The sequence below is a fragment of the Nothobranchius furzeri genome, chromosome 11 (assembly GCF_043380555.1).
Source record: "Nothobranchius furzeri strain GRZ-AD chromosome 11, NfurGRZ-RIMD1, whole genome shotgun sequence".
NCBI lineage: Eukaryota > Metazoa > Chordata > Actinopteri > Cyprinodontiformes > Nothobranchiidae > Nothobranchius > Nothobranchius furzeri.
Window position 1 is genome coordinate 72,023,732 of NC_091751.1, and position 27,570 is coordinate 72,051,301.

The window sequence follows — 27,570 nt, forward strand, 5'->3', positions numbered from 1 at the left end:
CATGCGTTCAGTAAAATAATAAGTTTTGATAATAATCTGTGCAGAGCATTAAAATTATATTTTCTGATCTGCCATGGGCGCTGCCGCTCTGCATTTGCGGCCGATGCGTCTCCCATAAGCGGCCGATAGGAAGAGACAAGCAGCAGAATACGTGAGAATGCTGCCCAGTAACACGCTGGCGCTGCTGGTCTAGTCCGATGGAAAGGGGGTCACTCGCTGTTCACCTATGGGCTCTTTTAGAATGTTGTGATGTCACATGAAACCAACCTTCTGCATATATAATTAAACTAAATCAACCCAAATACCAACACTCACGGCCTTTTTAGCTCATACTACATGATGACGGCTATAGATGTGGCGAGCGGGGCCACCTGTCAATTTAAAAATACAACGCCAGCTGATAATCAGGAACCAAAACCAGCTGACCCTAAAGGCACGTTAGTTCAGTTTTACATCAAGCTTCAGACGGAGTTCCATTCCACATAAGCAGATTTATTAAAAGAACAATAAAATGAGTTTAAAATCATTACTAAAAACACCATGCACCTACAGATAAAAACTCATTAAAACCAAATCAGCTTAGGCTGAGGCGGACTAATGGGACTGCCTAAGATAGAGCCCGGAGCTTAACTCTCTAGACCAGGGGTGTCAAACTCAAACTCACACGGGGCCAAAATGAAACTCTGGGACGGAGTCGAGGGCCAAACTTAATATTTTTTGAAAAAGTGACGGCAAATTTGCACATTTTCTTTATCAACATATATGCAATTTTGAACCTTTTAATTAGGAAACAAACATATTTCTGCATTAACACTGAATGTGGAATAACCAAATTACACACGAGCAAGTCAGTTTTAAATAAAACACATCAGTGGTATTCATTACTTGTGGTATAATCAGCATTTTATAAATCTTTTAAATCATTTCTCACGGGCCAACAACAAAATAAAATATCATTTTATCTTAAATGAAAATGCAACATCTCACCTGTTAACTTTCATGTTTTGGAGCAGAAAAAGAGCATCAAACCAACATATTTAAAGCTCAGTTTGCTCCACTGGTTTACTGTGATGCTCACCTGTTCCAGCCAGATACCTGCATCATGGGGTTGATCTGAGCTGAGGAGGAGACTCCTGTTGTTTTGTTCATCTTCATCATAATAATGACAACATTAGATGACAACAGGTGCTCACCTAGGTTTGTGCTGATGAACATGTCTGAGCAGCTTGAATGAATAAAGGTGACAAAAAAAAGTTCACCTGAAAACGTCTCTGCAACATGCCACAAACATTTAGTTGGTATGTTGTCACAATATGGCAGTAAAGTTGTGGATATGTCGCAACAACGTTCCAGCAACGTCCTATGTGACGTTCTGACAACGTCATAGCGGAATTTCACTTTGGAAGCCGCTACTACGTAACATACGACGTTCCTGCAACATCACAAGGTGTCAGAAAATACGTTGCGACAACGTTGTTGCAACGGACCTGTGTTAGAAGGGCATGCCAACAACATCTGCTTGTGAAAGTTTGACAGCTTCATGGGGATTTTAGGAATATTATAATAAATCAAAATAAATTTTAGACCACCTAGTTTAGAGAAAATGAAAGAGGGGATGATGCTCCATATAGAGGATTAACTAAAAAATTTCTGGTCCAGTAAATTTTCAGAGTATTATTGAGAGTTGAGAAGTCTATAAAATTTAAACCTCCATGATTTGCTGAATTGATTAAAACAGATTTTTTAATATAATGAACTTTCCTTTTCCATACAAAGTCCAATAGCATTCTATCAATATTCTTTAGAGTGTTATTGTCCACATACAGAGATTGAGCAGTAGCTGAAAGCCTGGAGAGACCTTCAGCTTTAGAGAGAAGGATTCTGCCTTTCAATGACAAATCTCTTTGAAGCCAAAGAGCAAGTCAACCCCTACCAGAGTCTAACTCCACTCCCACTTCATGTTTGAAAAATGCAACAAATGCTGTTGCCTGGCAGACCGAGAGGGCGGAGCTGCTAACAAATACACACACACAGGCTCACGACAGCATTGTGACATCATAATGTACTAGATGACATCATAGCATACCTCTTAGCCAATAGCAGTGGCAGTTTTAAATTAAAATACAGTGCAGAGTTTTTACCTGACGACGGCACAACACTGCCAGTTTTAGGCAGAATATTTAAATTTTAACTAAGATGCACTGAAGTGCCAAATTATTGACGACACGTGTCTGCAGCACGATTAGACACTCGTTTATTTAGTTTATCAGCAAAAAAAGTTTATTTGGGGGTGACTTGCTCTTCAATTTTCTTTGAGTTTTCTGGACATTGGAGGAAAGATTAGTTGGGTATCTTAAGGTGGGGTCTTTAGATATAATAATGCCAAGATGTGTTACCTGATTTTTAACTTGAATATCACAAACAGCGGCAGCTGTGGATTCTTTAATGGATAATAACTCACACTTGTTTAGGTTAAGATGGAGGCCTGAGGCTTTAGAGAAAGAACTAATTAAGTTTAGAGCAAGTGGTACTTGACAAGCATCTTTCAAAAACAAGGTGGTTACTGCCCCTGTTATGGTTCGTGTCTGCCGGAAGCTCGACCCATCTAAGATGGCGAAAACGGAAAAAGTACTCTGTGCATTCGATGAAAGGTTCCGGTGTGTGCAGCACCAGGACAACTAGGTTCCGATCCTAGCTAAGCAGTTGCTTCTTGTGTTGCCGTTGTCGGCTATGGATTCAAAGATTTCGCCCCTGGAACATTTAATGCGTTGACAATAGGCGAATAAACCTGGTTAGAGGAGCAGCAGCCAGACTGGTGAGTAATGTTCTTTAGTTTGTGGTAAAGCAGCGTTTCAACGTTGTGTAAATAGATTTAAATGCATATGTTACCGTTACTTTGCGGCTACCTAGCTTTGCTAGCTAGTTAGCCCCAGAGCGAAAATGACAAGAGGATGTCAGTCCTGTCAAAATAAACGGAGCACCAACTTAAACAACAAAATGGTTTAATTACAACTGGTTTCAAATGTCTGTTTCTTCCAACAGCTGCTGTCAGACACAAGTAACAGCAGCCCGTTTGGAGACTATTACAGATAATTTAGCCGGTTAGAGAAGATGTGCAATCTGAGAACAAAGATCCATAGCAGCTACCCCACTGGTGAAACTACTGTTGGCTTCGACTTCATGTTAAATCCTGTTTAAACTATATGTGTGTCAGTTTTAGTCACCGAATATTTTACACCGATGTCCAGAAGGGGATTGGAACTAAAGCATCAGCTGCAATAATAACGCTGAAAACAAACGGAAATCCGTTCCCATCCGTTGGTGGTCCGTCACCCCAGACTGAGCCTACATGTCTGCAGTAGAGTGCTTAAAACCTAGTTTAGAATTCGTCAAGCTTTATTTAGTCTGTGCATCAGACAGGATAGATGTCAACACGATCAACTGGTCTAGCTCCAAAACTACAATACACTAAACCTCTGTCAGTGTACCCCAGGGTTGCCATGGCTACATCATAGCTCATCACCACCAGCGTGTGAATGGATGAATGGCACTTTGGAGTCCTCTGGCTCTGAAAGCCGGGTCATTTAAACCTGGACAGTCATTTCTCAAGCATTCGTAGAAACTGTCCGATGGCACCAATGACCGTGAAGGTGTGGTGCTGAGCGAAAACAGCAGCTTGTAGCAGTCCCAGGTCACATGAAACCAGGAGAGCTGGAGAGAGCCTCGACAGGTGCAATCATTTCCTTTTCTTTAATCCAACTTCTTTCCTAGTTTTTCAGTGACAAGTGATGGAGTGCGCCAGTGCATGGTTAAAACTAACCGTACAATAAAAAGAAAACAAATCCTCAAAATACAGATGAAAACAATTCATTAAACATTTAAACAACATCAGCGTTTAAATCAATAAAAAAAAAACAGTAACTACAGCAACAAACAAACAAACATCTACCTCACTCTGCTTTCCCAGGGCCTGCAGTATCCTCCTACTGATCTATCACGCCCACTTCTCCTCGGGGAGGGCTATGTTCACACAGTATACATACAACGTTCATGGTGTCAGTGCATTAAACGTGATTTATAGGTCCATATACTAATTAACCTGAGCCCCAACTTTATTTCATTTAATTTTACTCTTCGTGATAACTTTGACTCCAGATGAAGGCTCCTCTAACAGGCCCAAAGCATACGACATCCACAGTGTCAATACAGCAAATATAATAGAAACATAAGCAGCATCAACTGAGCCCAGAGCGCGTACCTCACGTTGTTTCCAGTGTGTCCAATAAATCTGGTTACTGACACTCTGAAAGGTCCAATCCCGAGGCCCAGTGAGAGCTGAGCATTGACAAAATGTTTATAATTGAGATTGACAGACCACGTGACTTACGCGCGGTGCATTGTAGGAATTGAGGATGGAGGGAGATTTAAAAACCCGGGAGGCAGTTTTTCTCTGTTGGGCTCAGTGTTTACATCTCCAAACAGTCCTTCTGCGGTGTAAACTAGCAAAGGAGTTTAACCTCTTTTAATTCACAAGGATGTATAAAACGAAGGAGACTGCTCCCGGTCCGTACAAGGACAGGCTCGGCGCAAAATCTAGAGAAAGGTACGAGGAGAAGATCAAAGGATTAAACGGGTTAGACCCCTACGAACACAAACACTGGAGCAAAGACGTTAGCGTGTTGCCCAACTTTACTCACGCCTATATTTTTAACTATATGGTGCTAAGTGTGAGTGCATACACCCATGAAGTGTTTAGTAACGTCAGATCTCTGCAACAAGCCCAAGTCCAGTTTACCGATGGGTGGGTCACTGGCTCCGGCGGATGTGGAACAACAGGCTGTTGTTTTGATCTGGCTCTCCGTCTAAACCGGTCAAATCTGGCGGTGGTCATCGCTTTCACCTCGGTATGACCCATGTGGAGGGACGGAGCCCAGTCCGGATGGCATTCCAGCATGCTGTAGGCCGGTTTGCCTGCATACGACACAAATAGCAGCCCGCAAAGCTAATGTAAACAAAGCATTCCAGCGAAACAAATGGGCCATCAGAGGCCTTGTTTGTGACCCGTATCTACAAATTTGCTATGATAAATCACTTCACTGCAATACATTAGCGTACCTTTATGGAAATGTCTATAGCAGAGCAACATGTGACCTGGGGTGTCCTCGAACGTTAAGCTAGGTCTTCTGATAGTAGCAATCCACGCCATCCGTTGTCTCTTTGTAGTTTCAGACACATTGCTGGAACAACCTCTTCCATGCAGGAATCTGAAAAAAAAAAAAACGTGCATCTTTGGCTATTAGCCTTCCCTGGTGGCAAGGCCGGATTAACCATATGGGCAACTGGGCAATTGCCCAGGGCCCACGAACTCTAAAGGGCCCAGGGCAGCAAGGGCACGAGCAAAATACTGTAGGCCTATCTGTAACCTCACGCTTTAGGTGACCGTCCTGTTTTCCCCGGACGTGTCCACTTTTCACTCTCTGTCCGGGCGTCTGGACTGCGGGTTCTTGTATTGATGAAAATGTCCGGTTTTTCATCCAGGAGCAGGGATCGAGTTAAGGGGGAGCTGGATATCCTACACATCCAGGGGAGCCGTTTTCTACCTATATTACATCATTTATGGACTCTTCTGAGCAGAGAGCGGCACAGCGCTGATCGTTGTAGCGCAGCGCTCCAGGCAGCTGCGTCCAGCGCACGGTCCATTCTCAAAGTGGTACAACCAAAAAACTATAATTAGCACACGATCGTTCATGTCCGCACATGTTCTCTATTTTCTGTCTTATTTGTGCCTGAAGCGCTCTGCTACTGAGGAGCTCACCACCTGTGCTGCGGTGACTCCACCTCACTGACGCAGCATCGAAACGCGATCTCCGCTACGGTCAGGAGATCCCTTTGATCTGCTCAGAAGTAACTGATGAGGTGAAAAAGTAAGAATCCAGGCAGCAGTTTTTCTGGAGAGTTTAGAGGAGATGCAGGAAGATGAGAGACAGACAGGACAGGATAATATAGTTTAATAAAAACAAGAAAACAAAGTAAAATGTAGGTAGATTTATCTCCACTACACGTTTCTACCTATAAAACAATAAGTTACACACATGCAATATTTATACATCTGATACAATTCAGATCACCTTCAACACTCAGTCACACACCCAGGGCCGTTTCAAGATATTTTGGGGGCCAAGGCTAAATGACCCCCCCCCCCCCCACACACACACACACACACACACAACTGGGCTCCCCAGAAGCCTCTGTGTAATCCATACCCTCTCCAGTAGTGTTAGTTATACGGTGTTTATAAAAGCCCCTCAGACATCGCTGACATGTTCTAATATTATCAGATGAAAAACTAAATTATCAGACATGCTGTCTCATCTGCTGCTTTTCTAAACCTGGTAGACGTAACGAAACCATCTGAAAGCCACTATTTGTGGATTCTCTGAAAGTTTCCATGGAGTGTGTGACAACTTATTTGATCATTGATCCTATCGTCTAATCTCACAGCTGAAACAAGCATCCTTAATAATCTGTGCACAGTAAAGCCCGACCGATATGCTTTTTTTGGGACCAATACCGATACCGATATAAAACTTTCAACAAAGGCCGATAGCCGATATAATGGCCGATAAATCTCCCTCACAAAAAAGAAATAAATACAAATGTTCTTAAGATTAAACCCTTCATTCTCTGCCTTGTTGGTGCTAACTTATTTCTCTGTTACACACCAAAGAACTGTCTCAGTAACTCACTAGGGTTTCCAAGTAATGCAAATAAGATTTATTTAGCAATCTCAAAAACAACAGAACACACAAACTCAGTCAGTATAAATCTAACGTTCAAGTTTTTGTTTTCTGAGTCTGTGGAAGTTAACTTAACTTGGTGAACGTATTCACCCTGGACAGGAAATAATAGCACTAACAAATAAGAATAAATTTAAAAAAGTTCCAAAACAATAATTTGTGCACTCACTTTGCACTTTAATTACAGCTGTTATGCGTGTTTTTTAACTATGGAGTTCTTCATGTAGAACGTTATTTCACAATAACGTGGACAGAAACAAAATCAAACCAAACCAAGTCCTAGTCTTGACTCTTGGCAGCAGTTCGATTCTCTAACAAGTCCAGTCCAACAGGGGCAAGTTGTAATGCAGAAAGCACAACTTTTCAGCATGTTCTCCTTTTAGTGACCTTCTTCTGTCATCATCAATGTTCCCAACTGTGCTGAAAACTCTTTCGCTTGGGACTGATGAAGGTGGACAGCAGAGATGCTTCTGAGCAAGTGTTGCCAGTCTCTTGAAACGGCTGCTGTTATTTCCAATGGGCAGCTTCTTTTTCTGTCGACCGCCTCCCTCATGTACCTTTCCAGTTCCTCAAGAGCATCATCTGACTGTTCTTCCTCACTTGTAGAAGCTGCAAGCATGTTCTCTAATAGGCAGTCAACAATGCTTTCTGTGCCTACTCGCCTTCTTTTTGGCTCTTTCTCCTCTTCTGTTATGGTGGCCAGTTTTGTTTCTTCTGATGTTTGACTCTGCATTTCTTCTTGGAGCCAGCTTTTAGCCTGACTGAGTGTCTCTTGATCGAGGGGTCGGTGCTTGTATCTGGGATCCAGGAGGCAAGCAAGAACCACTTATTTGGTCTGATTTAAGTCGATAAATCTATCTTCCAGTAGGGCTGTCGCGGTAACCGCAAAAATGAAATATCGCAATATGAAGAAGCCCACCGCGCTGCATCATGCGCCACCGCGATTACTGAACTTGGTTCAACTCAATGATGCATGTTGAGAAGGATGGCTGCACTGGTATCAAAACCAAACGTTACTTCGCTCCTTTGGGAGCACTTTGGTTTTCAGTACGTCAGCTGCTGCGCAGCCAGAGTCCTTGGCCGAGACAGAGCTGCCACCAGCGGCAAAACAATAATAATAAACGCTCGGTGGCCTGCTGAAGTCCCGGACAAGCACTGCTTCTGCAGCCGTCCCGAAGAGAGTTTGAGCCGAGCTGGAGCTCACTCGCTACCTGCAGGAGGAACGTATCCACCCTAAAGAACCCCCCCGACATGGTGGAGCAACAACCGGGAGAGATTCCCTTTGCTCGCCAGAGTCGCATGCAAGTACGTGTGTGTTAGTGCAACGAGCGCACCATCCGAGAGGGTTTTCAGTGTTGCTGCAAATGTTGCCACCCCTCTCAGATCCTCTCTCAAACCGTAGTTAACATGCTGGTTTCCCTTGTGGGCAACAAGGACGTGACCGAGCTATAAATCACCGTCATTCGTGTGTGTGAAAGTGAAATGATAGTGCCCCGCGCCCGGTACATGTGATTATTTATGCTTGATTTTAAACAACTAAACAAAATGGGGACTTGTTTCTTATTTGTTAGATGCTGCAGCCAAATTTGCATTTAAAAGTTTAACCTTCTCCTGAATTTTGTTGTTTTTAAGTTCAGTCGGACTCCGACTGTCGGAGAAACAAACGTTACTGCGATCTGTGTGGTTACTGCCCTTTGATCTGCATTCAGTAAAGTGTTATTGAAGAAGGCACGGCAATTTTTAACCTTTTTTAAATGTGTAAACATTATGTTTAGATGGTACTGCAATAAAAAAAAAGAAGTGCTGCAATAATATCGCACACTGCAATATTAAGCCACCCTGAATCACTGCAGGGGGAATTCCTCAACCGCGACAGCCCTATCTTCCAGACTCTGGAGCATAGCTGTTCTTGCTGTCTGGATGCCAGCTCTATGTGGTCCCTCTGCTTGTAAAACACTCTTTAAAACACCTACAGAAGGCAAAATGCAGGAGGCTGAGGACTCTGCTTTGCTCAGTTCAAGGGTTACCTCTTCCAAGGGTTTCAGGGTTTCCACTAGTTTTCCAGCCAAGTCCCACTCATTTGGTGTTGGACACAGACAATGCCCATGGTCACTGGAATAGGCAGTAGTGGCCCTCTTCTGCTCCATCATTCTCTCCATCATGTGCAACGCAGAGTTCCATCTTGTTGGCACTGACTGAATAATCGAGTCAACAGGAACTCCCATCTCCTCCTGAATACCGGTGAGACGCTGCTGTGCGACTGTTGAATGACTGAAACGAGTGGCAGTTCTTTTAAATTTGGCCAGCACGTCCCCTACAGCTCGCTGAGCACTGAAGCCGTCATTTATGACCCGCTGCCGTGTGTGAGCGGTACAGCTCAGTCCAGGCATTTCAGCAAGCCTCGTGCCTTTGACCATGTTGGCTCCGCTATCCCTCAGTACCAGGTGCACTCTCTCATGGTCAATGTCCCACTCTTTTAATAAGTGAAGCAAGGTTTCACTTCTATATTCTCCTGTGTGAGAACCAAACACTGTCTTAGCGTTCAGCACTAGCTGGACTCTCTGCCGGGTTTGTCAATAACGTGATCTGTTAAACTCATGAGGGCGTGCGTCACCAGCTCCAGACCAGCAGTCTGTAGTGAAGGCAAGGGGTCCAGAATGGTCAGTATGAAGAAGCTGTTTAACCTTGTTCACAACCTTTTGGTATGTTTCTTCCATCACCTTTGTGCGAAAACATTTTTCATTTTTCAGTGAATATCTTTGTTCCAGCTTTGCAGCCAGTCGTTTAAACCCCGCTCCCTCCACAACAGCACAGGCCAGGACATCTGTGGCAGTCATTTCCATTATGAGCTTATCTATCTCTCTGACTTTTGGGTCATTTGGGCCCCATTTTGCTGTTCGTTCAACAACTTGTGGAAGAGTCATTTGAGTTCCTGTCCCTTTCTTAGCTTGACTTTGTGCAACTTCATAATCATCGTTGTGCGTCTTTTTAAGATGGTGCCACAAGTTAGTTGTGTTTTTTGACTTGCTTTTGTCTCACCCCTGGCCTGCTGAAGATGAGCAGAGGCTGCAGACGACATCACCGGATGGATCTTTAGTGAAGTAGGCCCACACCTTACTACGACCCTCTTTTTCCACCTGTAACAAAGTAATCAGCATAAAAGTACAGTTATATATCTGTTGGTACCAAGACAAAGTAAAATACATTAAATGTGGCATTTTTATACTTAAAAGTTTAAAAATGATAATGTAAATAAATGATATCAGACATTGTGGCTCAGAACCGATGGCTCTGTTTTTGTTTGGTTCCCCAGCTGTTCAGGTTTTCTCATTTAGTATTCATGTCTTTTATTTTCCTTCCACTGAGTTTTCTACTCTGTTTGTTGTCAGGTTTTTATTTCTAGTTATTCTTCTTTCCTTTTAGGATTCTTTCTTCTTTAAAAATATTTTCATTAATAGTTCCTCCCATGTTCCCCTGCTGTCCTCTGCTCCCACTCACAGCTCCTCCTCATAACTAGTCCTCTGTCATCTCTCACTCCTCAGGGCATACGGTTCAGTTTCAGTCATACTCTGCTGGTTTCAGCGTCCTAGCTACCTGTTTTTATTTCTGATTTTTGGCATTGAAATACTTTTGAGTTTTACACTTTTGTGTTTTGATCCTTTCCAAAGCCGACAGTATTAGGAAAATAAAAATAAGATACATTAGATTAGTATGTGGCAATGTATAAGCCTTATGTAAAATATAAGGCTGAAAAAATACAATAGATTTATTCTATTGTAAAGAGGAATTATCCAGCTCCAGGACAGATTTAAAAACACAGACTGGAATATGTTTACCAACACAGACCTGGACCAGTACGCCTCAGCTGTACTGGATTACATCTCCGTAACCACAGACAGTGTCACCACCCAGAAAAGGATCACTATGTACCCCAATCAGAAGCCTTGGATGAACCGGGATGTTCGTCTCCTACTGAAGGCCCGCAACACCACTTTTAGGACAGGAGATGCACATGCCTACAGTACAGCCAGGGCTAATCTAAAGAAGGGCGTCAAAAAAGCCAAACACCATTACAAAAAGAAGATAGAAGAACACCTCCAACTCCAACCCCCGACACATGTGGCAAGGACTCCAGACATCACAGACTACAGGATCACCAAACCCTCCCCCGCATCCTCTGATGTTTCCTTCCTCAACGAGCTCAACAACTTTTATGCTCGTTTTGAGCGAGGGAACCTCACAACCACAACCATAACAGACATGACGCCAGACCACCAACCTCTGACTCTCTCCCCCACCGATGTACGAGCGGTGCTGAGCAGGATCAATGTCCACAAGGCTGCAGGCCCTGATGGCATCCCTGGGCGTGTTCTCAGAGCATGTTCTGAGGAACTTGCAGGAGTGCTGACAGACATATTCAATCTGTCCTCGGCCCACGCTGTGGTACCAGCCTGCTTCAAATCCACCTCCATCGTCCCGATACCCAAAAACTCCAACCCATCTAGCCTCAATGACTACCGCCCGGTAGCACTCACCCCCATCATCACTAAGTGCTTAGAGCAGCTGGTCTTAGCACACTTCAAATGCTGTCCCCCCCCCACCCTGGACCCCCCACCAATTTGTATACCACCAGAACAGGAGCACAGAGGATGCAGTCTCCATCGCACTGCACTCTGTCCTCTCACACCTGGACAACACCAACACCTACGCCAGAATGCTGTTTATAGACTTCAGTTCAGCATTCAATACAATCCACCCCTCACAACTCATCAGGAAAATGACAGACCTGGGGATCAGTTCCCTCATCTGCAAATGGTTACTGGACTTCCTGACCAACCGCCCTCAACATGTCCGACTGGATAACCGCTGCTCATCAACAATCACAATGAACACTGGTGTACCACAAGGCTGTGTGATGAGCCCTTTCCTCTACTCCCTTTTCACCCACGACTGCAGACCTGCTGATGGTTCCAACACCATCATTAAGTTTGCAGATGACACCACGGTGATTGGCCTCATCAGTGACAACGATGAGACCGCCTACAGGGAGGAGGTGGGCCGTCTGACTGAGTGGTGCGACACAAACAACCTGCTGCTCAACACTGAGAAGACTAAGGAGCTCATTGTGGACTACAGGAGGAATGCTGACCCACATCCACCCATCCACATTAAGAGGACAGCAGTGGAGCGTGTGAGCAGCTTCAAGTTCCTGGGAGTCCACATCTCCGAGGATCTCACCTGGACTACCAACTGCTCCAAGATGGTCAAGAAGGCTCACCAGCGCCTCTTCTTCTTGAGGACTCTGAGGAAGAACAACCTGTCCTCAGACATCCTGGTGAACTTCTATCGCTGCACCATCGAGAGCATCCTGACCAACTGTATAACAGTCTGGTATGGGAACTGTTCCGCCTCGGACCGGAAGGCGTTGCAGAGGGTCGGGAAAACTGCCCAGCGCATCGCCGGAGCACCACTTCCTGCCATAAAGGACATCTACAGGAAGCGGTGTCTGAAAAGGGCAGGGAAAATCATCAGAGACCATGGTCACCCATCACATGCACTGATCACCCTGCTGCCCTCTGGGAGGCGCTACAGGAGCCTCCGGACTAAGACCACCAGGTACCGGAACAGTTTCTTCCCCACAGCTGTCAGACTCCTGAACTCTGCCTCCTGACATATGACCCACGTTAAACTCATGGGCTGCTTGTATTAACTACAGCCTGTACATACTTATAGTCATAGAATATTCATAACATACTTCATACCGTGTACATTATAACATACGTAATAGATGCATTTCTGTAATATACTTACACATCTATGTTATTGCTAATATATATTGTAATACATCTATTTCACGGCTAAAGCACTTTCTGGATGGATGCAAACTGCATTTCGTTGCCCTGTACCTGTACATGTGCAAAGACAATAAAGTTGAATTCTATTCTATTCTATTCTTTTCTCGTATTACCGCCCCCCCCTCCTCTCCCAGCTAGGGAAAGGAGGGGGGACTCCCTGCACAGCGTTTCATTGCTTTGTTGCCAACCCCCCCTCGTCCGTCCTCAGCTGCGACAACGGTCGTGTGCCGCCGAAGCGCCGCGAAACGGGGACCGCCTTAATTCGTCGCCCTTGTTATCCTATTCTATAGGCCACATGGGCCGCCGAAGCGCTGCGCGCCGGCGCTCCAGCCTGCGCCGTGCAGCGATCGTGTCGGCGTCTGCACTATTTGTTTCGCGAGCCGCGGGTGAACCGCGTGAGTTTGAAAAGACTGCTGAAGAAGAGCGGAGGAAATTGCCGGAGAATATTCCAGAATGTCTACCAGAAAAAGGCCAATGTTACTTACTTACTGCCCTGCATGACTAAAGGGGAAGCAGCGTGAGCTCTGCATGGAGCGTAATGCTGCGGCAGTTTTTTTAATTTTATGTTTTCAGGGTAACTTTTCAATACGAGGCCACGAGGCACACAATAAACTTGGGAAGCATGTTGAGGGGAAACATACTTTTGTCATTGCTTATTTTACCGTTCAACTTACCACTGACACAACAAATATGCTTAAAACTGAAGACTTACCTCCTACTTCCTCATCACCGTCGTCTCTGCTTGACTCTGCTGCTCCGCTGCTTGTGTGCATACGTACGCACGCACACACACACGCGCGCACACACACACACACACACACACACACACACACACACACACCGGGTGGGCCACTTATATGGATACACCTTAATAAAATGGGAATAGGGAGCCTAAGTCACTTCCACATCACGGGTCTCTGGAAGAACAGAAAAATGAACACAAGTCAACGGGGCTAAAAATGTTAATTTCTAATCCGCTTTGCCTTACGCCCTGGACCACACACACCTTGTACTGCAATTTAAATGAAAAGTAATGATGGTGCGTCGACCATGCCTGTCACGTACTTTGAGATTTATCCGCTTGCATGACTACAAACTAGGAATTGGCACGTCGCATATATGATGTCACCATATAAGCTCCTTCCCCTAGCGTAGCTGCTACTTACCACATGACCAGATTTATGGTGGTTCTTTCCTCCTGTGGGAAGTTTGCTGAACTTACAGCCCTTTCCCCTCAGTTTTCTCCGTGTCTGGTTTGATGACGTCACTTTCGCGAGGCACATTTGTAGTCCTGGACTTATTTTACACACAAAACCTAAAATAGCGTTTCCCCATTTTCGAAAATAAGAGCGTTCTTGGTATCAAAATGTGTCTTTAAAAGTCTCTGACATCGTATGTGAACTCCATGGAACAGAAAAACATTTGTTGCTAATATTATATGCAGTTATTATGTTTGAAGGTTACGATACTAGTTTAATGCGTGGACTTTTGTTACCCCATCTATAAGGTCTATGATTATCCTCTCTACTAACTAATACTATAGTACACATGTTTACTACTTGTGCTTTGTTTCAGGTTACAGAACTGGAGTCAGGTCTGCTGGCTGGTGAATGCAACGAGCCCAGAAGGTTCGCGTTGGTAATCGGACAGCCTGCATCTGGAAAAGGTATTGTCATTTTTAAAGGCAGAACTTCTGCTTCCCTTGCTGTTCCTTACATCGCCGAGTAGTTCTTGGCAATGTCATCATCCAGTTGTGAAACAGTGATGGCTGTGGACGGTCTTTCTGACAGCACAGAGGTGGTGGAGATGGAAGATGTTCCTTCTCAGTTCTTTGTGGAGAAACACTCTTGGGAGGGTCTTCGTGATATCATCCACTGTAGCAGGAAGTACTCTGTTATCATTGCCAACAAGGCCCCCCATGACTTCCAGTTTGTGCAAAAGGCAGATGGAAATGGACCCCACTCCCACCGGCTGTACTACCTTGGTAAGCTGACTTTCAGCTGATGAAAATGTGTCATCTTCTACCCCTTTTGTGTTTTCTGGGTTGATGAAGGAGAATTGATGTGCTTTATATAAGAGCTGTCCCTGTTCAGTCTGAACAAGCTTTACTGTGTGTCTACTAGGAATGCCGTATGGAAGCAGAGAGAACTCATTACTCTACTCAGAAATCCCCAGAAAGGTTCAGAAAGAGGCTCTTTTAGTGTTGCCATGGAAACAGATGTTGGATCACTTCCAGGTAAATCTGTAGAACTATCAATCATTCCTTTGCACATTTGCTCTTGTAGTGATTAAACACACCAAATCCAGAAATCTGTCGAAAAGAGCCCTGTGTGTGTGTGTGTGTGTGTGTGTGTGTGTGTGTGTGTGTGTGTGTGTGTGTGTGTGTTTGGAGCTAGGGTTGGGGCGATATTACATGTAACTAGTACCACATTTTGTAACAGTGACTTTTGTTTGTTGCATGTAAAATCTTAAATCACAGCATCTACAGTTACAAACCCAATTCTAGCTTCCTTCCCCAAAGAACCAATAACAGGCTTTGGGTGTGTCTGAATCCGTGGGCGGGATGCTTGTGAGGACGGGTCCTTGTTAAGCCCCATTCCCACCTGTACCGGGTCGGCCCGGGCCGGGTAGCCCCAGTCGGCCCCAGCCTGGCCCGGTTGATTCCACACATCCTTGCCTTAAGCCCATGTGGGCTGATTCTACCCACCAATCAGAGGCTTGCTCTAATGGAAGGTGTGAATGGGCTGATTCTACCCACCAATCAGAGGCTTGCTCTAATGGAAGGTGTGAATTTGCTGTCAGCAGTGGGCGTGTTGGCCCTGGTCGGCCTGAAGCAGTACCCCTCGGGAAGAGGGCCGAGAATGAGCCTTGGTTGGCCCGGGAAAATTCCAGGCCACCCAGATATGTAAACAACCTATGCTACCCGGCCCGGGCCGACCCGGTACAGGTGGGAATGGGGCTTTAGACCGCTAAAACCGGAACCCAGCGGCTCTGAATTCGGACAGTCTAGCCTTCACCTCTACGGTGGCCCGTAGGTCCCGTCCCAGCCGTGGCGGCAGCTACACGCAAAGGAAACATGCTAAAGCTAGCGAAACTGGAGCAGGAATATTAAGGAGCTAGAGCAGCTTCACGTCCATCAGCAGCGTTTGTTCACAACCGTTTTCAGGTAAAGTAACTTTGTTTATTCTAGAAGCTTTCAGGACTTACACGTTAACTTTAGATGGTTTCATGTATGTTTTAAGCTACAGAATGAACTTGTTAAACGTACACAACACATTACTACAGAGTATTATCATGTAGGTAATTCATATAAACCAAATGCATTATAAATGTTGTATGCAGCAGGATGTTTTCTAATGTAAAATGGACCTTAGAACTTCTTATTTTAGCATCAAATGAGGATAAAACGTTTTAAAAAACAGGCTTTTTAATAAAATAGCATTGAAGTGTTTTCAGTGTGCATTTGTTTATTCAACTTAAGCCTAATAATGATTAGATCTGTCTTAAAATGTAAATTCTCTGTAGTTTTCCCTGCTGCTTTTCTTTAAACTGAACAGAACCAGTATTCTGCAGGTTTTGTTTTACATTTTTCTATAAAAAACCTTTTTTAATCTATTACAGGTCAGCATGCACTGTGCTGCACATCTGCCTCTGTGCTGGTGAAGTTGTGGGTCTGGAGGATGAGCGTGAGGAAGATGTGTGTGGAGGAGGTACCAGCAGACTACCACTGCTGTTAACAGGCAAGTCATTTACAGGTGCTGGCCAGTAAATTAGAATATCATCAAAAGGTTGAGAATATTTCAGTAATTCCATTCAAAACGTGAAACTTGTACATTATATTCATGCAATGCACACAGACCAATGTATTTCCGATGTTTATTACGTTTAATTTTGATATTTATAGGTGACAACCAATGAAAACATCAAATCTGGTATCTCAGAAAATTAGAATATTCTAAAGGCCAATGAAAAAATGTTTGTTTCTCTAATGTTGGCCAACTGAAAAGAATGAACATGAAAAGAATGTGCATGTATAGCACTCAATACTTAGTCGGGGCTCCTTTTGCCTCAATAACTGCAGCAATGCGGCGTGGCATGGACTCGATCAGTCTGTGGCACTGCTCAGGTGTTATGAGAGCCCAGGTTGCTCTGATAGTCGTCTTCAGCTCCTCTGCATTGTTGGGTCTAGCGTATTGCATCCTCCGCTTCACAATACCCCATAGATTTTCTATGGGGTTAAGGTCAGGCGAGTTTGCTGGCCAATCAAGGACAGGGATACCATGGTCCTTGAACCAGGTGCTGGTGGTTTTGGCACTGTGTGCAGGTGCCAAGTCCTGTTGAAAGGTGAAGTCTGCATCCCCATAAAGTTGGTCAGCAGCAGGAAGCATGAAGTGCTCTAAAACTTCCTGGTAGACGGCTGCATTGACCCTGGACCTCAGGAAACAGAGTGGGCCAACACCGGCAGATGACATGGCACCCCACACCATCACTGACGGTGGAAACTTTACACTGGACCTCATGCAACGTGGATTCTGTGCTTCTCCGCTCTTCCTCCAGACTCTGGGTCCTTGATTTCCAAAGGAAATGCAGAACTTGCTTTCATCAGAAAACATAACTTTGGACCACTCAGCATCAGTCCAGTCCTTTTTGTCCTTGGCCCAGGCGAGACGCTTCTTGCGCTGTTTCTTGTTCAAGAGTGGCTTGACACACGGAATGCGACACCTGAATCCCATGTCTTTCATGAGTCTCCTCGTGGTGGTTCTTGAAGCGCTGACTCCAGCTGCAGTCCACTCTTTGTGGATCTCCCCCACATTTTTGAATGGGTTTGTCGTCACAATTCTCTGCAGGGTGCGGTTATCCCTAGAGCTTGTACACTTTTTTCTACCACATTTTTTCCGTCCCTTCGCCTGTCTGTTAATGTGCTTGGACACAGAGCTCTGCGAACAGCCAGCTTCTTTAGCAATCACCTTTTGTGTCTTGCCCTCCTTGTGCAAGGTGTCAATGATTGTCTTTTGGACAGCTGTTAAGTCAGAAGTCTTCCCCATGATTGTGGTGCCTTCAAAACAAGACTGAGGGACCTTTTAAAGGCCTTTGCAGGTGTTTTGAGTAAATCAGCTGATTAGAGTGGCAGCAGGTGTCTTCTATATTCAGCCTTTTCAGAATATTCTAATTTTTTGAGATACCAAATTTGGAGTTTTCATTAGTTGTCACTTATGAATATCAAATTTAAATGTAATGAACATTGGAAATACATTGGTCTGTGTGCATTGCATGAATATAATGTACAAGTTTCACGTTTTGAATGGAATTACTGAAATATTTTCAACCTTTTGATGATATTCTAATTTACTGGCCAGCACCTGTATGTAGAACCTCTATTAAAAACAACACTGTGGTTTTATTTGCTGAAGAGTCACAATTGTTATACCAGTGATCCATAAACCATCTCCTCATTTCATATTTCTGAATACATCTTAGAGACGTAACAGCCGTCGTCTGAGCCAGCCCAGCGGTTCCTGTAGATGGACGATGGAGTGGACAGTGAGAGGAAGCGTCCCAAAGCTCTCTCTGCAGACCGTCCTGTATGATGTTCCTCTGGCCAGAAACGTCCAGCCACGGGTCTGCCCCAGCCCTCCATCCACGCCTGGATCCTCCTGCAGATCCAGCTGCACTGTTAAAGACTTCCTGCTCACTCAGTTTAAATAAATGATCCAGGAAGAGTCACTCAGGTTAATCCTGCTTTAACCGTACAAAACTGGTCCATACTGGTTCTGATCTGTAAATAAGTGTAACGTATTATAAATAATCTTGTCTCCTTACCATCTTCTCATTTTCTGTTCATGTAACATGTTCAAAAACATCTGTAATAATAAAACTGGTGATAAAACCAATGACCAGAAAGAGTTATCAGTTAGTATTTGTTTTAATAAACGTGTTCAAATATCAAACAGCTAAATAACATCAACATGATGACAGTAGAAGGCCTTTCTCCCAGGAGGACCACCAGGTAAAGCCTCTCCTGACCCTGGACACCTGCAGTCCTACAGAGAAAATCAGACCACAGGTGGCAAAAAGGCAATAAACACATTTTTACATTTATCCACATGAGAAGATAAAACTTTTATTCTTCAGAAAAACTATTTTAACTGTTCATTAAAACGTGTCAGCTGTGTAAATCCCTGAATGTAAAACTGCTTTTCACAGAAGAACTTCTGTAGTCATGTAGACATCTTCACTCTTCACCTCTAAGCTTAATAAAAACGCTTCTGTACTCCGTTGTCCTTAAAACAAATGATAAGTTTAATTTGCTGAAGAAACACACACACACACACACACACACACACACACACACACCCCCACACTGGTTCTATTTCGTCTAGTCTTAGCCCTTAAGCGAGCTGCTATTGGAAGGATGATCTCAGCATCAGCCAATCATGAAGAGCTTAAATTACGCCCACCAATAGTGGGCCCCCTTGTGGGTATATAAGTGGAGCGACTCCACTGTTCGCCCCCTTTTTCTCTTCATGCCAAGCTTGAGAGCTTCCTTAAAGAGCATTTTATCCAAGAAGATTACAACTCACCGGCTATGTCCAGCGACGCCAGGACCTGCCCGGCCTGCCAGACGGGCTCCATTTCCAGCGGCGACCTGCACGCCAAGTGTGAGGTCTGTCTCGGGGCTCATCACGCTGGCCTGGCCTTGACCCCCCAGGCCTCGTGCCCGTTTTGTGCCGCTCTGCCCGTGGCTGAGAAGATCCGCCGGGTCGAGTACTTCACTCCCGCCGCCAACGAGGAATTTCCGGTGGCTGAGACGTATTCGCTGGACAAGGCTTTGGGCTTCTTCAACGCTGGTTAGGAGCTGGCTGGCTTCAACCGGCTGGATGACGTTACCGACAGCGAGGAATACGACGAGGCTGGCCGCCTTAGCCATTCCTCCCTCCTGACAACACGGAGGTCGACAAGCCTTGCTCAGCGGGTCTTTCTGCCCCAGTGGCTTCTCGCTCCTCCCTACCAGCAGTAAGAGCACTGCTCCAGGAGCTGCCCGCAATCATCTCCGCGGCTGCGGTCCGCAAGGGACTAGCCGTTCCAGAACCGGCCCCGCCTGAAGCGGATGACTTGGCAGGAATTTTCGGGACAACTCAGACGCGCTGTCCAGACCCTATCTGGCCGCGCTTCCCCGCTGCTATGGGCTGCTGGTCCGCCGCCTTCTCCAAGCCTGCCAAGCTCAAGGCGCCAGTTTCCACCTACGCCATCACCAAGGTCGAGGGCTTCTCCGACCAGGGCTGGCCATCCGTTCCTCCACTAGAACCGGACTTGGCCTCGCTGTTTGGCACCAAAAACCACCTCACTGGCCCGCGAGCAGTTCTCGCTTCAAAGCATGACCAGCTGCTGACGCGGCTCACCGACCGCGCACACCAGTGTGCCTTTCAGACCGGAGCTGCAGGGAATAACATCGCCCTTCTTGCCTTTGGCGTTTCAAAGATGATGGAGGAGCTGGACGCTCCCGACGAGTCGAAAACCATCATTATTAAAACTACTGATGCTATCCTCAATCTATGTGCTGCTGTGCTCACCGGTTCTGCTTGCATTGCTGCCTGGCAGACCCTCATGCAGCGGATCCTGTGGCTCAAGGCCCTGCCCTCCATTCCTGAACCCCTGCACAGGGAGATGCTGGAAGGCCCCATCATCTCTGACGTTTTGTTTGGTCCCCATCTTAGGGGCGTCATAGAGAGGGCTCAGAAGACAGCTGAACTATCAGCTACGGTGCGAGACCTGGTCCACCCTCGGTCAGCCTCGCACTCCGGCCGTTCCGCCAGAGGATGGGACGAACGGCGCAGAAACTTCAGGCGCCCAGCTGCGCCGCCCGCCCCACGGAGCCGACCTCTCGCTGAGGTGGAGCCGAAGCGGGACCAGCGAGTTGGCGGCCAACGGTTTCAACGGAGCCAGCAGACGCCGTCTTGGCAGTCACAGGCGCAGGAGCCTAGCCGAAAGCAGCCACAAAAGTGACTCTTTGGGGGGAATGTGTGTGTACATGATTGTAATAATGTTGATGTTGGTTTTGAAATAAAACCCAAAAAACGTCACTTAAAGAGCACAATCCTACAGTCCTCTGCGGAATCCTCTGCCGACTCTTCACACATGTTCCCCACACCAAGCACTGCGGCACATATACGTATTCCCGCAGTCAGTCATATCATACGGCCAGCTGTAAGGGTGCGCTCCATTTGCGCACCGGCCCCAGCCTCCGGCCAGGTCCTACTCATCCCGTTTTCCCCACAACGTTGGGTGGGACAGAATGTCATGGCGCTGTCGCGATCACTTGCGGCGGCACAGTGCGCGGCTCCGTCCGCGGGCACTTTGTCGTCCCCGTGTAAGGGCCCGGCTCCCACTCGCCCTGCTCCTTTGGTCTCCATGCTCCGCTGTGCGGATCAGCCTCTTCCAGCTGTTTCACACTCGCCCTTTCGAGCACAGCCCTCCATGAGTCGCCCCCAGTTCTCTGGGGCTAGCGACGGCGGTAAGGGCGCATACCCAGTCATCAGACGTTGCTCACGTGACCGTGAACATGCGTCTGCTGTCGGAACGCGTGCACGAATGGCGCCGCCTTTGTACCATGAGCAAATGGATATCGGAGACCATTCATTGCGGTCACACACTCCATTTTCAGGCTGCTCCTCCTCCCTTCAACGGGATCGTGGAGATGACGTTCACATCACAAGTACAGTCTCAGGCCCTAGAGCTGGAGTTGCGGGAACTTCTGTCCAAGGACGCTATTTCCCGAGTCCCTCGCGGACAAGAGCTCTCGGGCTTCTACTCCCGCTACTTCGTAGTACTGAAGAAGTCGGGAGGAATTAGACCGATTCTCGACCTTTCCCTGTTCAACTGCTCCATAGCAGTGATGCATTTCCGCATGTTAACATTGAGGCAAGTCCTAGAATACGTGCGCTCCGGGGATTGGTTCACGTCAATAGACCTGAAAGACGCATACTTCCACATTCCAGTAATTCCAAAACACCGGAAGTTTCTGCGTTTTTCATTCAAGGGAGTTCAATACCAGTTCAATCGCCTCCCTTTCGGCTACTCGCTAGCCCCGCACACTTTCTCCAAATGTCTGGAGACCACGCTGCAGCCGCTGCGCACGGCGGGAATGAGGGTTTTATTTTACCTGGACGACCTGCTCCTGTGCGCCCGGTCCGAGGACGAGGCGTCAGAACAGACCAGGAAGTTAACAGAGCATCTGTCAACCCTGGGGTTTTCTATAAACTGGGAGAAGAGCTCAGTCTTTCCATCCCAGTCGATTGTGTTTCTCGGGGTGGAGCTGAACGCCTCCCTAATGAGAGCACGTTTGTCGCCAGTGAGAGCGGCAGATCTCATCACGGTGATCTCCCGCGTGCAACCCCGCAGGATCGTGAGAGCCCTGTTAGTCATGAAACTTCTGGGCATGATGGCTGCAGCCCACGCTGTAGTGCCGCTAGGTTTGTTGCACACGAGGTGCCTGCAATGCTGGTTCATCCGCCTCCGGGTACACCCAATACGTCAGAAGAAACGTATGTTGAGGGTTCCCCCCTCAGTGGGCGGGGACCTCACTCACTGGGGGAATCCCTGCACCCTCTCACACGGTGTTCCCATCGGACGTCCTGCGTCACATGTATCTGTGTTTACGGATGCGTCACTGTTGGGGTGGGGGGGCACGTGCTTGTCCCACACGGTGGCAGATCGCTGGCCCTCCCACACGCACAAGCACATAAATGTGTTGGAGCTTATGACAGTGATGAATGTGATCAGACACTTCGCTGCCCTTCTCGAGGGCCATCATGTCGAAATTCACACAGACAACCAGGTGGCGGCAGCCTACATAAATCGCCAAGGGGGAGTTCGGTCCCTCCCACTGTTGCGTGTAGCCACAGATTTACTGTGTTGGGCACATGTCCACCTGCTGTCCATCAAGGCCACCTACATTCCGGGGGTCCTGAATGTAGCAGCAGACATCCTGTCGAGAGGGGGACCCCGCGACTCCGACTGGTGTCTGCATCCTGTGCTGATATCTCAGATCTGGATCAGGTTCGGGGAACCTTCTGTGGATCTGTTTGCGGCTCGCGAAAACGCTCAGTGTCGCCTGTGGTTTTCCCTGAGTTCCTGGGACCGACCCCCACTCGGGGCGGACGCCTTCTCACACCAGCCCTGGCCTCGAACGCTCCTCTATGCGTTTCCACCAGTCCCTCTGATTCCCCATCTCCTGGACCGAGTTCGGTCAGAACAGCTCTCGGTGATTCTGGTGGCTCCCAGACGCTTGTCCGCGTCATGGTTTCCAGACCTGCAAGCGCTAGTGTCCGGCTCCCCGTGGAGGCTACCGTCGAGGAAGGATGCCCTTCTCCAGGCGGATGGGATAATCAGACATCCTCCCGAAATAGGTCAACGACTTTGGGTCTGGCCGCTGAGCGGTCGCGCTTAGAGGCTTCTGGGCTGACGCATGATGTGGTCGCCACGATTCAGGGTGCGCGGGCGCCCTCTACCGTTGCATCTTATGCTGCTAAATGGGCAGCTTTCCAGAACTGGGGCACAGAGCGGAATGTTCAAGCGCTCTCCTGCCAGCTGACGGATGTCCTATCATTTCTGCAGATACTGATGGACAGGGGCCTCGCATTCAGCACTATTAAAACATGCTGCAGCCATCTCATCCTGTCACCAGGGTTTTGGAGATAGATCTGTTTTCAGTCATCCCCTCACAAAACGTTTTCTAAAAGGTGTCAGAAGGAACAGACCTGTGTCCCGCCCGCTATTTCCCCAATGGGACCTAACGGTGGTTCTGCACGGCTTATCTAAAGCCCCATTTGAACCCTTGGACCAGGTCTCACTTAAGTTCCTGTCACTCAAAACGGCCTTGCTGCTGGCGCTGGCATCAGTCAAGAGAGTGAGTGACCTAACTGCCCTCTCAGTGGCTCCCGCATGCCTCAGGATCCGGGAGGATGGCGGGTCTGCTGTTTTATGCCCCAACCCAGCCTTTGTGCCCAAAAACATGAATGCTTCCTTCAAATCCAGGTCAATTTCATTGGCTGGACTTTTTCCTCCTCCCCATAAATCTGATGAGGAGGTGGCTTCCCATCTTCTCTGCCCGGTGCGCGCGCTTGCACGATATGGACGGTCTGGAGCTCCCTAGTTGGGATGCTGCCCCCGCGACCCGCACCCGGATAAGCGGAGGAAGACGACGACGACGATCTTTTGAATTAGAGCAGGATTGCACTCAGAGCTTCTGCTCTCTTTCAAATATGCTCTGTTTTCCTTCAACTTTGTTTCTGCGCTCAGATTTTATGCTTCTTATAGATATTTTCTCAAAACTTTCCCAGCAGTGATCAAAGCTGCACTAACATGGCTTCTATGCTCCCGAGTTTGTTCTGCTCTCTCAAACCAAGGAGTATCATCTCCTCATCAGTGTCTGGGCTTGGGCAGTGTCCTCTGGGGTGTGTTTGTTGTGACTGTGTAGATGTATGAGAAACAGCTCCATCTTTCTGCTCCATGTTAAATAGAATTGCTGTTTTTTACTCGATCTTACTGATTTTGTAACTTGTGGAAACTGAATTTGTTGTGGTGGGGTGCATTTTAACAGGTGTTGTGCTGAAAAGAGCATGCTTGGCCCTGTTGTGGGAAGGTACATATGCAATTTAATAAATGTGTACTATTAACATGCTTCTAATCCATTTGCTTCCTCACAAAATGATGATTTATGGGCAGATAAATAAAAAAATTATTTAAAATGTAATTTTGAGTCACATTCCTGTTTTTTTAAACCAACAGCTCAATAGTTCAAGCTAGCAGAACCAATAATATAAAAATACTCCCTAAAACACCAGTCTCTAGCATGTCAAAAACTTAAATATTTAATCATTATTTCATCAACTTTCTAGTCAAAAACAAAAGTCTTTCAGGAGAAACACGGATTAGAAAAGTGCTCGTGTTATGAATGTATTAAAAATAGCCTCATCGCTCACAATTCTAATCATTTATGTCTGCAACTTGCGTTTCTGGCGACTGAGCTTTTTCAGATGTGCTAACCACATATCACCACTAGGAGTCGCCAAGTTACCATTCTTATGCATCACACAACTTGAATCCAATCAGTAGCAAGGCAAGGCAGCTTTATTTCTACAACACGTCATACACAGAGGCAATTCAGTGTGCTTTCCATTAGCAAGGACATTAAAATCAACGTGACTGAAAATACAATTTATAAATGAAAAAGAAAGTTAAAGGGTGAGCAGTTACAGTGCAGAACGTGCAACATTAGAACATTTATTCAAATGCTGATGAAAACATGAAGGTTTTCTATTTTGATTTAAACGTTTCTAGAGTTGGGACACATCTGAGGTCATGAGGAAGCTAATTCCATCTGTGAGCAGCATAGTAGCTAAAAGCAGCTCCACCCTGTTTGGTTCTGACCCGGTTCTACCAGCTGACTGCTTCCTAAGGATCTCAGAGCCCTGCTAGAACCTGAAGAAGATCAGACATGTATTTTGGTCCCATGCCATTGAGTGATTTATAAACTAGTAGAAGCACTTTGAAAGCTATTCTGTAGTTTACTGGTAACCAGTGTAGGGATCTAAGAACAGGAGTGATGTGCTCCGTTCTCTTAGTTCTTGTTAAGACTCTAGCAGCAGCGTTCTGAACAAGCTGCAGTGGCTTCACAGTTTTTGTCAGAAGACCAGTTAGGAGACCATTGCAGTAGTCCAGCATGCTGTAGATGAACACATGAATGAGTTTCTCTAGGTCTTGTCTGGACATGAGACCCTGACTCGTGCTATTTGATGCAGATGATAAAACGCTGATCTAGTTATAGTCTTTAAAGGGACTTTACGGAGTTTTGAATTTTTATGCTCGTGATCGCCCCCTCAGGCCAAAAGAGTAACGGCAGCTTCAATAGTAGGCTCGTGCACGAGGTGCGCATGCTGTACGTGCACACTCCTCAGCGAAAATAACAGCTGAGACAGTCCCGTGTGTGTGTGTGTGTGTGTGTGTGTGTGTGTGTGTGTGTGTGTGTGGCCCAGAGGACAGGAGAACGTGCAGCTAATTAATTAAATAATGTGGTTCTGTAGCTTTCTCTTCAGCACAGCCGACAAAGGTTTATGATGGGTCAGTCCTCCTGCATGCTCAGATCATTCCCTTCCCTTGCTTGAAAAATTGTTCCAAAATGAAAGTTGAACCCACATCTTTTTTATCTGTGAATTCAATACCGTTCGGCGAGTCTCAAATAAAAATTTGGGCATCTTACTGTAAAAAATATACCATTAATGTAAAAAATAAACTCTAAATAAACTATGTTCACATCCAGAATCAAATCTAGATCTTCCGCACGGGAGTCCGTCATCTTTCTTGATGAGCTAAAGCGCCAGTGACGTCCTTAGCATCTGTAACTTTTATATCCTTGATGACAGCTGAAACAACGTTCAAAGAACGGTTCGGAGTGAAAATGGCTGTTTTGTTGCTAATTAGCAGGAAATCTCTAGAAGAAAGTTCTACAGAAAGTAGCTAAGGGTCCTCAGAAATGTAGCTAGCTTTGTCACTAGGCGTTAGGAACAGCGACAAAGTGGCACTGCCTCTCTCTCTGCTGCTAAAGCTACGGATAGCAAATGCCAGGGCTCATTCTACAGGACCAGGGCATTGCAGGAGAATGTATGAAGAAGACATTTATTATTTCTATACATGTTTTGGCTGTCACACTTCCATAATGCACCTTTAAGCTGCTTTTCAGAGTTTTCCCCTTTTAGAAATTATGTATGGTTTTTCAGAAATCCGTAAAAGTGATTATCTCATCATGTACTGTGATAAAATTTTAAGAACAAAGAGAAGACCTTTCATGGTTTGTAAACCAGCAAACTTTCATTTTTTCTTGACGACGGTTTAAAATGAACACAAAACTTCTTTTCACTTTCCCAATGTTTGCAGGAACACGTGTGGCTGATCTTAAACGTGTGTGACACCCGGGACTATATGAGTACATAAAAACATTAACATTTTATTCTTGTTGTTTTGTTTATTTCTTATGATGTAGAACTCACTCTTTCCTATTATTAATTACTAATATTTTCTTATGGTTTACCAACTTTCTGACTTTCCAACCTTGGAGAGAAAACTTACAGCTGTCAGCATCATGAAGGTTCTCCTCACAAAGATGGACTTTTCTGCAGCAGAATACTCACCAGTCATGCCTCTGGTCACAGCTGTAGCATGTCCTCCAGGTGTAATTATCGCCGTACGCATATGGGGATGTTATAAAAGCCTGCACTGATTGGTCTGCCGCATAAACTAGGAGGGAAAGAGAAGTAAACAGATGAAACAACAGGACTAAAATGATCTAACTCAGCCCAACAGCTTTGACGTCGGCTCTAGGCAGAATCTAACCCTGAGGAACCTCAGGTGTGTGTAAAACATAAACACTGTTATTTAGGTGTTTACTATAAAGGGAGATCAAGTCTATCACACCTCTACACAACTATAATCAATATGAAAAGGTAATATATTATATTATATTATAGAGAAAGATCATGTGTAAACGTGTGTGTGTGTGTGTGTGTGTGTGTGTGTTGGGGGGGGGGGGGGTCTTGTTCTGTGTGAAAACGAAGCGGTACAAGTGATAATGCTGCAGGAATTCATCATGTTATCCTTCTCAGCAGCAGCACTGCAGGTGCTCTCCATGTCCAGCATGCGAGTAAGCCAGGTCCTTAGTCAACTTAAAGTTGCGCTTATTTTTCTACGACGTTTTCTTTTAGAAATCCCAAAGTTTGCGTGGAAAGTTGCTTACGCAGTTTTCCCACCCCGTTTTGTGCGTAAGCTAGCTTTATGAATGAGACCTCTGGTCCGCAGCCTGGAGGTTCTCCCGGCGCTGCTACAGGTCAGGCCGGTGCAGGCCTTGGACAGCGGGGCGAATCCAG

The 27,570-nt window shown here is 46.1% G+C and overlaps 1 protein-coding gene across 2 annotated transcripts in view; it reads left to right on the forward strand.

Annotated features, from left to right (window-relative positions):
• Positions 1 to 2,677: 2,677 nt before the first annotated feature.
• Positions 2,678 to 27,570, forward strand: part of LOC107395657 (dipeptidyl peptidase 9) — a 52,617-nt gene continuing 27,724 nt past the window's right edge. For both annotated transcript variants that reach the window (XM_070541834.1, XM_070541833.1), the window contains exons 1-4: positions 2,678 to 2,815; positions 14,228 to 14,318; positions 14,443 to 14,636; positions 14,776 to 14,888. In XM_070541834.1, the coding sequence (XP_070397935.1) occupies positions 14,263 to 14,318; positions 14,443 to 14,636; positions 14,776 to 14,888 (363 nt within the window). In that variant the 5' untranslated portion in view covers positions 2,678 to 2,815; positions 14,228 to 14,262. The remainder of the gene's footprint in view (positions 2,816 to 14,227; positions 14,319 to 14,442; positions 14,637 to 14,775; positions 14,889 to 27,570) is intronic.